Raw genomic sequence first — 16,872 nt, forward strand, 5'->3', positions numbered from 1 at the left:
GCCACCCAGGGAGAGATGCGAAGCTGGGTGATGTGGTAGAATACACACGGCTGATGGGGAACCGTGGGTGGTATGCGCTGCATGTGCGAATCCTGAAGGAAGAAACAGCCCTAGAAGAACCAGAGTGGCGCCGCACGATGCAAGCGCGCAGCCTCTCCCCTAGCAGCAGCACTACCTCAAGGCAAACCCAGGCCACAGAACTGAGCAGAGGTCCTGCGACAGCCACGCAAGAAACGCAGACCAGAATCTCTATGGCCTACATGCTGCCCAGGGCCCTGCCAAAGAAGGACTCCAGCAATGAAGAGTAAAGAAGTAAGAAGCAGCTGAACTGTAAATAGCCCCTTTCTGCCCCTCATTCTTTGTGAAGATGTCCCTTTTGTGCTGCCCTAATGTTCTTTTCGAAGATGACACCCTTTCCTGCTGTACTGCCCCTCATGCTTTTCGAAGATGTCACCCCCATGTGTATGTGTACCGGGCCACGGAACTGGAATGTGGTCCCCGGTGAATGTTTTTGTGTCATGTCTTACCAGGCCACTGGACTTAGTGGCTAGTATGTTGTTTATGTGTCTTACGTTTAAAATGAAGCTGAACGAACTGCCAGGCTACTGGACTTGTTGTAGCCAGAAATGTATATAGTTGCACCCGTTGTGCCCCCTACCAGAATTATGGGGGATGTGCCCAAACTGTGCAATGAACTGGAAGTGCACACATAGTTTCTTTATAAGAAGTTTGCAACGTTAAAGTACCTATGCCTCCCATAAAGGGAAGAAATGTTTTATTGTTTTATGTTATTCATACAAAAATGTTTTGCAGTTCTTCCACATGTTTTGTTGTTTTTCAGCCCGAGGACGTGCTGGGATTTGCTGTGGGGGAGTGTGGCGCCCCTGAGGCTTCCGTCGCCACAGGTCATTGCACCCCATCCAGCGGTGTGATGCCCCATTCTGGGAGAGGAAGAGAGTGAACTCCGGTCCCCTGGTAAATCCACACTACACCCATTGTTAGGTACATACTGGGACCAGGGAAAGTGGCAGTTACCCCCCCATGCTGCATGCTGGGAGGGGCCGTAAGACCCATCCCTGCTCCTATAGGTTACAGCTTAGCAACTGGGGAGGTGGGAGGAGCCATCTGAGAGCAGACACTGAGAGGAAGGTCAAGTTTAGTTGGTCTACCTCAGGGAGTGAGAGAGTGAGGAGCCAGCATGTAGTTGGAGAAGAAGAACGAGAGAAAGGAGGGAGGAGGAGGCCTGCTGGAGGCAGGCAAGGAGGAGGAAAGAAAGAAAGAAAGAAAGAACGCTCCAAGTCAGTCAGGAGCAGAGAAACAGAAGGAGACGCTTCCTGGTGAAGATCCTGGGACCCAGAGGTCCAGGTGACACCACGTAGGAGACAGAAGGAGTCGCAGGGCCACGGGTAGTCTGTATAGCTGTCGGGGCAGTTTAGAGCTACGGTGGCCTGTTCCACAAGAACATCGGTGGAGGGATCAAGCTGCGACAGGGGACGGTCCCTAGAGACTGGAGGAGTGCAAAGATCATCTCCAAACAGTAAAAACTGAGGCCCAGGGAAGGTTGTAGACTCCCAGGGCCAGAACCCATAGCAGAACTTCCAGAAAAGGGGTAATCAGCCGACAGGTGACCCCCCAGCCTGGAGGCTGTAGTGGAGGCCAAGCCAGGTTTATCCTATCAAAGGCAAGGCTAAGGAAGACAGCAGAAGAAAGAGACACTAAGAGAAGGGTACCGGCTTTCACTCTCAGAATCACCCAGAAACGGCGGAGGTCCCTGACAGTGGTCCCAGCAGTCCAAGGGTCCCCACAGCGCTGTGACAAGAAGTGTGAGTAAAGAACTTGAACTGCACCCTTGGAGTGGTCTCTGTTATTTCAGCTGCATAGACATTCACAAGCACTAACAGTGTCCCGGGGGCTCCGCTCCACCTGTGGGGAGCAGTACCACCATTGCTGCTATAACATCACCCCGGAGGCCTCACACAGCAGCGGCGGCTTAATAGCCGCAGACCACAGGTGGCGTCACGAACACAAACTTTATTCATCAAGCCACATATTCTACTAACACCCACCAGGGCCACGGAGCCGGGCCCAGCCACCACTGACTACCACCGGACTAGTCCGGCCCGGCACCGGGTGTCCCATAGCCCTGGGGTGGGCGAGTCAGGACCTAAAAAGCAACTGAAACGCAGGTGGAAACGCAAAGTGCGTTCTTACCCTTAGGCTAAGACCGCACTTTGCAGTTGAATTCTGCAGCGTGTAAGTCACTGCGTGTGCGTCTCAGAACGCAGCCGAAAAAGCTGCGTTCTGAGACGCATTCGGCAGAACGCAAATGGACATTCCTGGTGAGAATTCATGCGTTCTGGATGCTTTCTCTGCCATAGACAGAGTGGGAAAAGAATCCAGAATGCACATTTTTCACAGAATGCACCCACTCGGCTCTGCAGCATCCCCATAATCTTGCAGCAGAGCCGAGTGGGACTGCACTGTCACTGTCATGGCTGGCTGCGGACAGTGCCACGCGATCAGAATGAATTCGGATGAACTTCACCCGACTTCATTGTGATCGTGCGGCTCTGTGCGTGTGCCGCGGCTTGATTTGCGGTCACAAGTGAAGGACTCACCTGTGATCGCAAATCCCCTGAGTGACTGCAGTGAGCCACACGATCAGCTGTGCTTTCACTCAGGTTACTCGCGGCCACAGCTGCAGTCCTCCACCGGAAAGCGGTGGCCGCGAGTAACCTCAGTGACATCACAGCTGATCTTGCGACTCACTTCAGTTGCTGCATGGAGCTCACCGGAGCAGCGGTGTTCTACTGCCGCTCCTGTCAGCTTCCGATGTATCAGAGCTGGAAGCGTCGGGGGACCTTGCGTGGAATACGTCGGACCTGGAGGTGTTTTTTGAGGGGTTAATAAAGTGGTTAAAGAGGGTGTTTTTTTGTCTTTCATTACAAATAAATGATTTTTTTGGATGTGTGTGTTTATTTACTTTAACTTAAAGGTTCATCATGGAAGGTATCTCGGGGAGACGCCTGCCATGATTAATCTAGGACTTAGTGGCAGCTATGGGCTGCTGCCATTAACTCCTTATTACCCCATTTGCCACTGCACCAGGGCAATTCGTCGGGATGAGCCGGTAAAGTCCCGGCACTGTCGCATCTAATGCATGCGGCAATTCCGGGTGGCTGCTGGCTGATATTGTTAGGCTGGGGAGCTCCCCATAACGTGGAGCTCCCCATCCTGAGAATACCAGTCTTCAGCCGTGTGGCTTTACCCTGGCTGGTATCCAAATCAGGGGGACCGCACGTCGTTTTGTTTAATTTATTTATTTATTTATTTTACTGCTCGATATAGACACGCCCACCGGCGGCTGTGATTGGTTGCAGTGAGACAGCTGTCACTCAGCGTGGGGGCGTGTCTGACTGCAACCAATCATAGGCGCCGGTGGGCGGGAAAAGCAGGGAATACGTGATGGATTAATGAGCGGTCGGCATTTTCAAAAGAGAAGAAGCCGCCACAGTGTGAACGCCGTGCAGCGCCGCGCCGGTGATAGTGGATCGGTGAGTATGAGAGGCGGGTGGGAGGGAGAGACTGACATGGACAGAGAGAGAGATAGAGACATAGAGAGAGAGACCGACTGACAGAGAGAGAGAAAGACAAGAGAACTGCCTTTGTTATGTTAAAAAAAACATGTGGATCGCAATAATAATGCAGTGCAAATGCTCTGCTTAACATTTTGGCAGCGATTTTCTACAACTCATTGATTTCAATGGGTGTAGAACGCAGCCAAAATGGCAAAAACAACTGACATGCTGCTTCTTTGAATGCATGGTTTTTGCCACAAAATATGCAAATTAAACGTTGCGTTTGGAAACGCAAAGTCCGGACTAGAAATCCCCATTTTCCATAGACTTTGCTGGAAAATCAAAACGCATGCCTTTTGGCATGAAAATGCTGCAGTTCAAAACGGACCTGAAAAGCAGCTGAAAAGCAGGTGGAAACGCAAAGTGCGGTCTTAGCCTAAGGCTACACAGCGACTTTGGCCGTGACACAGGTCTATGTGTAGCTGCATCATTGCAGTGCAATACGAGTGCATAGAGTCCTAATGTGACCCCTAGGATACCGAAATTGTGGCCAGCAAGTCTAAAAAAATACAACCAGATAGGATATTTAAGACTTCCTTGTAGCAGTCGCAATACCCTTGGGTTTGCAATGGGACCCCATTCACTTGTATCGGAACTGATCGCGGCCGATTAGCCCCTTAAACACCACTGTCAATCGCGACAGCTGTATCTATGTGGTTAAAAAGGAGCTAAAAGACCCCCTTTGGCTGGGAACGACCTCCTCTAATGGTAATCGTGAGTGTCGATTGTTGCTATTGTACAGTGATGTCATCTGATGAAGCCATGGTAAGATCCAGCTATAAGCAGGGTCTTACAGACTTCAGTGATCATTGACAGGTCTCATGTACTGCCATACAAGAATACAGCCGTGCAAGAAACTAATGATCAAACTAAAAAATATTCATGTCCCACAGTGTGACTAAGTGAAAAAATAAAAAGAAAAAATATCTAAAAAGAAAAGTAAAAAAACAAACAACACAAAAAAGCAAATAAAAATCAGGAAAACCTGTTTCACCACTAAAAAATCCAGTGTTAAAGCAAAAATAAACAAAAAAAGTACAAATAACTGGTATCGCCACGTCGCAACAACCCAATCTATAAAACTGTCAGAATATTAGTTCCAAATGGTGAACAACTTGATTTTTCATCATACTGACACCGCAAAAATTGAAAGAGATCAAAAAGTCAAACATAAAAAAAATTGTAGAAATGACAATGCCAAAACGTCCAGCAAAAAACAAGCCCTAATAAGGCTCATTCAGAAAAAAAATAAAAAAGTTACAACTCTCAGAATATGGCGATGCAAAAACAAATTAATTTTTGTAAAATATTGTTTTTAGTGTGTAAAAGTAGCAAAAGATAAAAAAAGCGATAGAAATCTGGTATCGCTGTAACCGTATTGACCCAAAGATAAAATCGACCCAAAAAATGCAGAAAAAATCCAGCTAGGCATCCACGGATAAAAAAAAAATAAAATGTAGCTTTTATTTAATAATATCAAAAGTCCATAACAGCATTGACATGTAGTGCTGACGATACAGTATGACTCAGAGGCACAACAACGCGTTTCGGTGATAGCGCCTTCCTCGGGGCTGATACAAATTTGCAGTTAATAAAAAAAAAATCACTTTTACCACTAAAATGTTATATTTTCACGTCTCAATGTTTAATACAATTCTGTGAGGCACCTGTGGGATCAAAATACTCACTACACCCCTAGATGAATTCCATAAGCAGTAAACTTTACAATATGGGGTTACTGGTGGAGTTTCTGCTGATCTGGCACCTCAGGGGCTCTATTAATGGAGGCCACATCTATAATGGAATCTGCGTTCTAAGGCTATGTTCACACACTGGATCTTTCTTGACAACAAAGATGCAGCATTTTTTTACACGTTTCACTGCGTTTTACCCAATTTGTTTTTTAAGTCAATTCTATTGACTGGAAAGGCTTAAAAACACTGGTAAAAATGCAAAAAGAATTGAGATTCTTCATCTTCAAAAATGCAGCCAAAAAAAGATGCACTATGTGGACAGCATAATAGAAATGTCATAGACTTTGCTGGGGGAAGGAAATTCATGCATTTAGGTGCATCTTGGTGACCTCAAAAACACGCAAAAAACGCAGTAAAAGATGCAATGTGTGAACATAGCCTAAAAGCCAAGTAGCGCTCCTTCCCATCTGATCCCCTCCTTGTACTCAAATAGTAGTGAGTGTACAACCATATATGGGGTACTGCTATGTTTAGTAAAAACAGCAGAACAAATAGCCCTGTTCATTTTTTTCTAATATCCCTTCTGTAAGCTATCATATAAATGTTACAGAGTTTTGTGAATCACCTGTAGGCTAAAAATTCACAGTGCACCACTAGATGAACTCCTTGAGGGAGCACTGAAAATGCGACATGGCATCCGCAATCTATTCTAGACAAATTAAGGCACTGAAAATCATATACGGTAGCGCTCCTTCCCTTCTGAGCCCTGCCATATGCCAAAACAGCAGTTTTTGACCACATAAAGGATAACATCACCTTCTGGACAAATTGCATAATTATGGGTTCTGCGTTCTCCTATTATTACATTTGTGAAAATTACAAATTTGGGGAAAAAGCAACATGAAAAAACTTAAAATTTCCAATAGGACAACCTAATGTTACCAAATTCTGTGTAGTACCTGTGGTTCAAAATGCTCACTACACCCCAAGATAAAAACATTGAGGAGTGTAGTTTACAAAAGGGGGTCACTTGTGGGGGAGTGTAGTTTAAAAAAGGAGGTCACTTGTGGGGGGTTTCTGCTGTTTAGACACATCGGGGCTCTGCAAATGCAACATAGTGCCCACAATCTATTTCAGCCAAATTTGTCTCTCCTATTTGTCCAAACAGAGGTTTCTGGCCACATGTGGGGTATCATCACGGTCAGAAGAAACTGGGAAACAAATTGTGGGATTCATTTTGTTGTGTTATCCCTTGTAAAAGTGAGAAAATTGGGGCTTATGCAACATTTTAGAGGGGAAATTAAATTCTTTTCTTTCATTCCATTTTTCATTAATTCCGGTTTAATGCCTAAAGGGTTAAAAGAAATTCCTAACAGCAGTTTTGATAGTTTTGCAGCATTTGAGGGGTGACGTTTTGAAAATGGTATCATTTTTGTGGAGTTTTCAATATATAGGCCCCTCAAAGTTCATTTGAATCTGAATAGGTCCCTAAAAAAACAGGTTTTGTAACTTTCTTGAAAAAATTGAGAAATTGCTGTTACACTTTTAACCCTTCTAACATCCTAAGAAAATAAAATGACGTAAAAAAAGTGATGCAGATGTAAAGTATACATGTGCAATATGTTTATTGATTATTTTGTGTGATATAACTCTTTGGTTTACGGGCGTAAAAATTGAAAGTTTGAAAATTGAGACAGTTTAAAAAAAAATTGCCAAAATTGCAATATTTTCACAAATGAAAGCAAAAAATATCGTCCTAAATTTACCACTAACAAAGTACAATGTGTCACCAAAAATCAATCTCAGAATTACTGGGATTCATTGAAGCGCTCCAAAGTTATTACCAAAATTTACCACTAAGATAAAGTACAATGCGTCACAAAAATACAGTCTCAAAATCACTGGGATTTGTTGAAGCGTTCCAGAACTCTTGCCAATATTTCCAAAATTTGGCCTGGTCAATAAGGGTTAAACCCAGGTGATATTGAAACTTTTTTCACAAAACTTTGTCATTGGTCTTGTGTACTTTCATGATGACAGGTTCCCTTTGACATTGTAATATGTCAGGGTGCATTTTATTGCTGAAAGAGGCTTTTGAGAAATGGAGTTGTGGTGAAGGGATGTCCCTGGTCTATAAAAATGTCTAGGGAGGTAGGGGGTTTCGATAACCCTTGTTCCTTGTCTGTAGTTAGTTTAAAAAAAAAAACACAAAACAAAATTAATTGTCCTTTACTCTCTCTCCCCTGGTCTATCGATGAGTCTCTGCACTTCTCATGTGTGTATAGTTCTACAGTCAATCATTGACTTCAGAAGCTCTACCCAAGCTGATGGCACCAGCTGCAAAGCCAAATTAACTTTTTCAGCAACTGTACTTCTGTACTAAATCAATGGGCTTAAAAAGACAGGGTAGTCTCCACTTCCCGAGTGTGTCAATGAACCTCAGGCGCCTAGGACTCTAAGGGTATGCTTCATTGAAACACCTTTAGTAAAATTACTGCATATTGGAAACACCCCACAAGACAAGAATCTGACCATCCTCTAGCCATCAATATTTGATCCATGTCAAAGTCACTCAGATGAAGAAATTCACAGTATATGCGATATCTAAATATCTAGACAGCTCACAATATCACAGAGATATATTTCTTTTATATATATATATATATATATATATATATAGATAACTATATATATATATATTTATATATATACATGTGTGTGTATATATATATATATATATATATATATACAGTTCCAAAAAATCAGAAGGCAGCACTCCACTTCTCTTTCAAATAAAATCTTCTTTAATGGCCCATATCACAGGATGTTTCGGTCCTGTGATATGGGCCATTAAAGAAGATTTTATTTGAAAGATAAGTGGAGTGCTGCCCTCTGATTTTTTTGAAATATTGAAGGGATGGTAGGATGCTGTTGTGTAGGATTTTGCACCCAAGTTATTTTTAAGTGCTGCTCTGAAAATTGTATATATATAATATATACATATATTATACATATATTTATATATATACTGTATATACCTAAATCACAATCCTTATAAATATCCATTAAAAACCAAAATTGTATTTTAAAGATAAACCACCCCAAAATTATTTTGTACACTGGTTTATAAATACATACAATAATTAGTTACAAAGTAATGGGGTATCCAGGAGATGTTACAGCCATCATTAGAGAGGCTTTCCCAGGAACAAAGTTAATTTTATTTAATTGATCTTGGAATAATAATCATTTCCACAATTGGATGTATTTATAAAAAAATTTCCGTGTTCTGAGATAATCGTATATTTGTGCCCCTGCTGTGTACTGTGTAATGGCTGTGTCTGACTGTACAGGGATATGGTCTGATCATACCAGCTTTAGCAAAGGCTCACAGTCAAGATCAATGTTACTATTATTAAAGTGAATCTGTTAATTGCTTTTTGCCACCTAATCTGAGAGCAGTATTATGTAGAGACAGAGACCCTGATTCCAGTGATGTGTCACTTACTGGGCTGCTTAGTGCAGTTTTGATAAAATCACCGTTTTATCAGCGGGAATTTATCACTAAATGACTAGTAAACCTGCTGCCAGGTAGTCCTCCATATTCATAAGCTTTATATAACCCCACTCCTATCACTGATTTGCAGCTTTTTGCCTATGCACAGTGTACAAAAAAGCTGTCATAACACCACCCTCATCACTGATTGGCGTCTTTCTGCCTATAAGCTGCTACTCAGGGGTATGGGCGGGATTATACACATTATTCAGAGAACTGGCAGAACTGTAGGAGATAACACAGGTATTTTATCTAAATAACAGCAAGCAGCTTAGTAAAGCTGGGTTCACACTAAGCGACAGCGACAACGACGTCGCTGTTACGTCACCATTTACTGTGACGTAACAGCGACCTTGTAAGTCGCTGTTATGATCGCTGCTTAGCTGTCAAACACAGCGACGCAGCAGCGATCATAACGTCGCTATGCTACATGTGCAGAGAGCAGGGAGCCGCGCTTAGCGCTGGCTCCTTGCTCTCCTAGGTACAGTACACATCGGGTTAATTACCCGATGTGTGCTGCAGCTACATGTCACAGTGCAGAGAGCAGGGAGCCGCGCACACTGATTAGCGCTGGCTCCTTGCTCTCCTTGCTACAGTATACATCGGGTTAATTACCCGATGCGTACTGCAGCCACATGTGCACAGAGCAGGAGCCGGCACTGGCAGCAAGAGCGGAGGCTGGTAACGAAGGTAAATATCGGGTAACCAGGGAAAGGGCTTCCCTTGGTTACCCGATGTTTACGCTGGTTACAGCTTACCGCAGCTGCCAGATGCCGGCTCCTGCTCCCTGCTCGCTTCATTTCGTCGCTCTCTCGCTGTCACACACAGCGATGTGTGTGTCACAGCGGGAGAGTGACGACCAAAAAATGAAGCTGGACATTCAGCAACGACCGGCGACCTCACAGCAGGGGCCAGGTCGTTGCTGGACGTCACACACAGCAACAGCGACGGGACGTCGCTGCAACGTCACAGAAAATGGTGAAGTAGCAGCGACGTCGTTGTCGTTGTCGCTGTGTGTGACACCAGCTTAAGTGACACATTATTGGAATCAGGATCTCTGTCCCTACATTATGCTGCTTTTGGATGATAAGAGTCCCTGTTAATAAAATAAGAAAAATGCTAAAGGCAGTTCCTAACTTTCTAATTGAACAGGTGCTTATTGAGCATGAAACATAGTAACAAAAAGGAGACTGTTGCACTCTGTAGTGCTAAGACATGTGGAACAATGAATGTAGGAATATAGACATGTAATACTGGTATGAAAAACATACAAATTTAGATACTTAGCACACAAAAATGGCCTAGTTTATGTGAACCCAATAGCCAACACCAAGGTGACCTCTTAATGTTGGGTCCTGCCTCTTCTGTCTCTCTTTGGGTTTAAAAAAAACTCCAATTTATGGCTGGACAGGAACCTGCAAATAAACCTGCTCTTCAGCCTTAGGCGATTTTAATTCTTTATTCGCAGGTTCCTGTCCACCCATAAATTGGAGGGTTTTTTAATCCGAAGAGATGCAATAGAATAGGCAGGGACCCAATAATCAGAGGTCACTTTGGCTGTTGGGCTCACATAAAACTGGCCTTTTTTATGCTAAGTATCAAAATTTGTATATGTTTTTCATAGCAGCAATGCCTGTCTATATTCCCATATTCATTGTTTACATAGCACTACAGAGTGCAGCTGTCTCCTTTTTGCTCCTTTTAATAAAAAACAGAACTTGTGTAAAAAAACATATTTGTCCTATGACAGATACAAATGGCGTCAGATGGACTTTTTCAGTATAATAGGGTTTATTTGGTTTACATTCTGGATGTCATGATTTTAATGCTTTTTTGCCATATAACAAGCTCGCAACAAAGCCTCTTAATGGATGTTCCAATGCAAATTTAAACTCAGGCTAAATAATATCTAATCTCCAGTGAGCATAAATAGTATTCCTCCTATACTAAAGAAAACCATCTCTAGAGCTGTATATTGACAGTAGGGGTAAGTGCCCATGATGAGCTTTACTCGTGTTTTTGACGTTGCATATGTTTTCTGCGTCATAATCACAGCATTTTCCGGTGCAAGCAAAGTGGATGGGATTAATAGAAATCGCCTGCCCACTGTGCTTCTTTTTTACACTTGTAGAAAAGCAGGAAAAAAAAATCAGCAACCATGGAAATACCGCAAGAAAAATATTATTTTAAAATACAAAATTTATTCATCCAGTTAAAAGTGTAGATTTAAAAACAACCAATACAGACAATCATAATACTGCTCTATGATTATCTGCACTGGTTGATTTTAAACCTACACTTTTAAATGGATGAATATATTTATATATTTTGTATTTTAAAATAATATTTTTCTTGCAGTATTTCCATGGTTGCTGGATTTTTTTCTACAAGCTTTACCTTTCTGGATTCATTGACCCGGACAACATCCACGCGCCACCTCTACACAGGACATGATCATTATGGCTCTATGGTAGGCTGAATTTTTTTTCTTTCTTTTTTTTGCTTCTACTTTTTTTTTAAAGTGTGTGGTGCTTTTATCCAAGCCGCAGCATGTCAGTTTTTCTTGCTGGTGCGCTGAGTCTCCTGTGCGGAATTTCCATATAGGCTTTCAATAGATGCGGAAATTCCGGATGTAAAACTCACACATCAAAAATGCATGTAATCCGCATCTAATGATGTCAATATTAGAATGATTCAAAAACAAAACTGCTTTATTTAAAGGATGACACACCAAATAGAGACAAAACATGCAGTGTCAAAAACAAGATAAAAACTTAGCATCAAAAACAAGATAAAAACAGTGTCAAAAACAAAATAAAAATTCAGCGTCAAAAACAAGATAAAAACTCAGCGTCAAAAACAAGATAAAAAATCAATGTCAAAAATAAGGTAAAAGCGCAGCGTCAAAAGCAAGATAAAAAAGCAGCATCAAAAACAAGATAAAAACACAGCATCAAAAACATGATAAAAATTCAGCATCAAAAACAAGATAGAAATGCAGCATCAAGAACAATAAAAAACTCAGCATCAAAAAACAAGATAAACACGCAAGGTCAAAAGCAGGATAAAAACGCAGCGTCAAAATTAGAATAAAAATGTAGCGTCAAAAACAAGATAAAAATGCAGCATCAAAAATAAGATAAAAAATTCAGCATCAAAAAACAAGATAAAAACGCGAGGTCAAAAACAGGATAAAAACGCAGCATCAAAAATAAGATAAAAAATTCAGCGTCAAAAACAACATTAAAACGCAGCGTCAATAATTAAATAAAAACGAACCATCAAAAACAAGGTAAAAATTCAGCGTCAAAAACAAAATACAAATGCAGCATCAAAAACGCAAGAATACTAAGGTGCGGAGATGGTGCAGAAATTCTGCAGCGTCAAAAACTCAACACATACTGATCGTGGGAACGTAGCCTAAGAGCTCAGCACCCGGGACTCTAAACTTCCACTGACTCAAATGTATCTGAAACATAAATGTTTTCATATCTGGATTATTCTATGTTTAGCAAACCTGCCAGAATGTATATTTCACTGCCTGGCTCTGTAGAAACAAGATGATAGACAGCAGGTTATATGCATGAGTAATACACTGCAGAGAGGAACGCTCGCTTCTCTGGGAGCCAGCATTGCAAGAGTCAATTACTTGTGTAAAGGAAGTTTTTCTAAAATATCAAAATTAATAAAACACCAATTACCTTGTTTATGTAAACAGGTAACATTTGTCTTATCAGAAACTGCAATATTTATAAGGAAGTAAATGTAGGAAAAAGAGATTGTACTGCAAACACTAGAGAGGTGATTACAGAATATTACAGGAATAACAAAGTGACAATTATAGTAAAATTGACACAATGATGAAATAAAACATTGCAAAGTACACTACCCAGATCACCTTTATGCTCCATTCATTGAAGTGCAATAGCGCCCTCTATCCTCTGCATGTGGCCATGACAGACAAACTGCTGGAATAGCCACAACTTTTTACAAACTGATGTTAGAGATGAATATGTGGATATAAACCCTCACAAATATTACAAGATTATATTTCATAGAAGCTGATGATGTATATAATCCTATGAATTCTATAAATAATGTCTGTAGAACAAACTATTAATAACAGAAAGGAAAATATGCTGTTTTTTTTTATGAATTTGTATAGTTTTTATTATACAAATATGGATAAATCAATTCAGAAAAACCTTTTGCACTTTTGTAAGTGTAGTTTGAAGATCTGGTTGCAAGTTTTGGGAGTTAAGGACAAAGTGATTCTAAGTCAGGAATGGGTCTGTCTTTTCTTTATACTTTAAACACCAAAATTACATAGAAAGGAAATATATGATTCCAATTTTACTGAATGAAACTCATAAATGGATTAACTCTTTGTAAAGAGTTGTAGATATATTGGCATTGACACTAATTATCAGCAAAGGGTTTGTATCTTGGCACAACTAGGTGGGCAGGTAAACATAATAGAAGTAATCACAACAATAATATATTATATATTTTAACTATATATATATATATATATATATATATATATATATAGTTTTTTTATATATATATATATATATATATATATATATATATATATATATAAAATATATATACATATAGAATATATTATATTATACTATATAATATTGATGATAGCAATACAAATAAAATATATTAGTATTGAGTATTTCTGTTTTAAGGTTGAAATGTAATCAGTTTGATACTTTATAGATCTAATAAGTTATGAGTAAATATTGTGGGAAAATATTAGTAAATAGGGTAAAAAAAAGGTAAGAAATAAAATTTGAATATATAACTAAAACATTGTATAAACAATTACCACCTGGGTATCCCCTCAATTCTAAGGCTCTTAAAACACAAGTATCCCCTTAATTCTAAGGTTCTATTAATTGAATCCTTTTAATTAAATTGTAAACTGATACCTAGAGGAAATCCAACATGTGAGAATATTTGGAAAGGCACGAGGCAGAAGAAGATCATATTAAAGAGATATTCACAACAGATTATACAATCCAGATACTTACAAAGACCAGAAGAGGAAAAGTTGCAAGGAGCACAGATGATATAGTATTCTTCATTTTATAGAGTAGTTCAAGTTAGGAAGATTCCTGGGTGGTCATTGGTATACATTAGATCCAAAAGCATGAGGTCCAGTCTGTATATCACAATGGATATGATATAGCAAAACAGTGAGATTGTCCTCTATAGCAAAGAATAAAGAAAAAGTCTTAAAAGTGATGATTTCCACAGGTCGGATCCTGGGTAGTCAGGGCGTAAAAGCTTCACCAGCACCTATGCAGACTAAGTGAATTGAGGCAGCACATGTAAGAAGAACCAACTCCCCTCTACTCCACTAGAGCTGTTGATTCGAGGCTCTCCTTGCACTTAGTAACTCAACTTGAAGCATTACAGAAGCTTCTGTATCAGAAAAAAAAATCCTTACAGGCAGTAGGGGGATTTCATTTTCTAATGCATTACATATTTTAATGCCTGAGTGGGCAGGAACAGGATCAGAAACAAAATAGCTTTGATGGACTCCTATTAAGTAGCAAAACCTTGGAGCAGAAACCGGCTCTGAATGTATCTGTATTTGTAATCCTTGTTTATATTGTGCAATATTTTAGCTGAAAGCCTAATTTGTAACTATTGAAGATTAAAACTGAATACAAAGTTATGACGCTTGACCTACAGTATACTGTCTGATCTCTTTTAATGAAATTATAGCAGAACTATTCCTAGTTTTTTTCTTTTTATTGCACAGGTTATTTTTCTTACTGGGGTATTAACACTAGAAGTCCCAGAAATTTCGAGCTCCCCCTGAAGTCCCGAAAGAGGGTCAAATGACCCTTGGTCCAAACTGTAATTAAGGCCATTACTGTCGCACCACAGGAGGTTGGAAAACAACAACCTCCTGTGGTGTGATTGTAATGGCCTTAATTGCAGAACAAAGGATGGTGACTATAGGATCTTAGCGAAAATCCTTCAGGTCATTCGGCCTTTTTCTGGGTTCCAAAGATAGAAATGTTAAATGACCCCTCTCTGGGACTTCTAGTGTTAAAGAGGTTGTCCACTACTTTAACAATGATGGACTATCCTTAGGATAGGTTATCTATGTCTGATCGGCCGGGGTCCGACACCTGATCAACTGCTTTTTGTGCCAATGGCGGCAGGAAATGCTGAGTTCCGGAGCTACTCCTTCTTCTGATAGTAGCCGCGGCCGGGTACTGCACATCCGCCCCCCATTGATTTGAATAGAAGGCAAATATGCAGTACCGCTATCATAAGACGGGGCAGCTCCGGAACTGAGCATTTCCTGCTAACTGAGAATGGCTGATCAGCAAGGGTGCCGGGTGTCAGACCCTGGCCAATCAGACATTGATGACCTATCCTAAAGATAGACCATCAGTGTTAAAGTAGTGGACAACCTCTTTAAATGTATTCAAGACTTATGCACACCGATGCATAATGAGTCAATTCAAAAGTGGGTAACTAGATTATTACAAGGTATGAAGGCCGCCCATATGATGAGAGGTTGGAATAGTTGGATTTGTTTAACGCAGAAAAAAAGACGTCTCAGAGGAGGTCTCATTTATATGTATAAATACATGTGTGGTCAATATAAAGGACTGGCACATGACTTATTCCTTCCAAAGACAATATTAAGGACCAGAGGGACTCACTGCAAGTGGAAGAAAGAAGATTCCGGCAGCTAAATAGGAAAGGGTTCTTTACAGTTAGAGCAGTCAGACTGTGGAATGCCCTACTGCAAGCTATAGTAATGGCAGATACTATAACAGCTTTTAAAAAAGGGCTGGATTATTTCCTCAGTACACACAACATTGTCGGTTATAAGTGACTTAGTGACAAAATGGTGGAGGAAGATTGAACTAGATGGACCGAGGGGTTTTTTTAACCTATGTAACTATGATTTTTTTAAAGTTGTAGGGCACTATGAGATGACACTAGTAGTGCCCATATAAAATAATAATAATAATAATAATAATAATGCCATAGTATTTCTCCATGTGCCCCAATTTCATACAAAACCTTTCAGAAGTTTTCTTTTCAATTAGATTCGGGATGAAACTAAAAAGTTGAAATAGGTAATAATAAATAAATTAATCTTGGGTTCACGGTGTCATTTTATTCATAAATTTCTAGGAGAAATAACTGAGGATCGGCACAATGTAGAGTTCTATGAAATGATCATCCAGAATTATTGTTTCATAATTACATTTTTATCAAAACTAGAAAGCTGACAGGTCATCTTTAAACTTATAGTTAAAAGGGAAGATGCTCTGTGAAAATTAGGGATGATCGAATACCTCAAATATTCGGTTTCGTGAATATTTTCTGAATAGGTTGCCTCGAATGCGATATGAATGTTCCATATGGGATCCGATTTTTTTTTGTGCACTTATAGACTTGAACAGGCGAGACTCATCCGAGATACGGAAGAGATAAGTGCATTACAATTTTTTACACATGAAAAATCCTGTCATCTGAACAGTTTTATTGAATTAGGCTGTGCTCACATGTCCTGTAATGATCAGGTTGTAGCGGATCTGACGGAGAACTATTAACCCCTTCACTCAGGGCTATTTTCCATTTTTTTTTTTCGCTCCCCTTCTTCCGAGAGCCATAACTTTTTTAATTTTCTGTCAATCTTGCCATATCAGGGCTTGATTTTTGCAGGACAAGTTCTACTTTAAACGAAACCATAAGTTTTACCATATAGTGTACTGGAAAACAGCAAACAAATTCCAAGTGCAAAAAAATTGCAAAAAAAGTGTGATTGCATGATTGTTTTTGAGATATTTTATTCCCTGTGTTCTCTATATGGTAAAACTGATGTGCCTCAGGTCGGTGCGAGTTTGTAGACTCTAAACATGTATAGATTTACTTTCAACTAAGAAATTCAGAAGTTTGTCCCAAAAAAAATGCCGCACGTTTTGCGCCATTT

The 16,872-nt window shown here is 40.2% G+C and overlaps 1 protein-coding gene across 1 annotated transcript in view; it reads right to left on the bottom strand.

The window, feature by feature from the left end:
* The window catches only part of VIPR2 (vasoactive intestinal peptide receptor 2), a 196,223-nt gene extending 181,915 nt beyond the window's left edge, over positions 1 to 14,308 (bottom strand). Inside the window, exon 1 of the mRNA XM_075315457.1 lies at positions 13,934 to 14,308. Within this exon, the coding sequence (XP_075171572.1) occupies positions 13,934 to 13,987 (54 nt within the window). The 5' untranslated portion in view covers positions 13,988 to 14,308. The remainder of the gene's footprint in view (positions 1 to 13,933) is intronic.
* Between the last annotated feature and the right edge of the window lie 2,564 nt (positions 14,309 to 16,872).

Source organism: Anomaloglossus baeobatrachus, chromosome 6 (assembly GCF_048569485.1).
Source record: "Anomaloglossus baeobatrachus isolate aAnoBae1 chromosome 6, aAnoBae1.hap1, whole genome shotgun sequence".
In the NCBI taxonomy this organism is placed as follows: Eukaryota; Metazoa; Chordata; class Amphibia; order Anura; family Aromobatidae; genus Anomaloglossus; species Anomaloglossus baeobatrachus.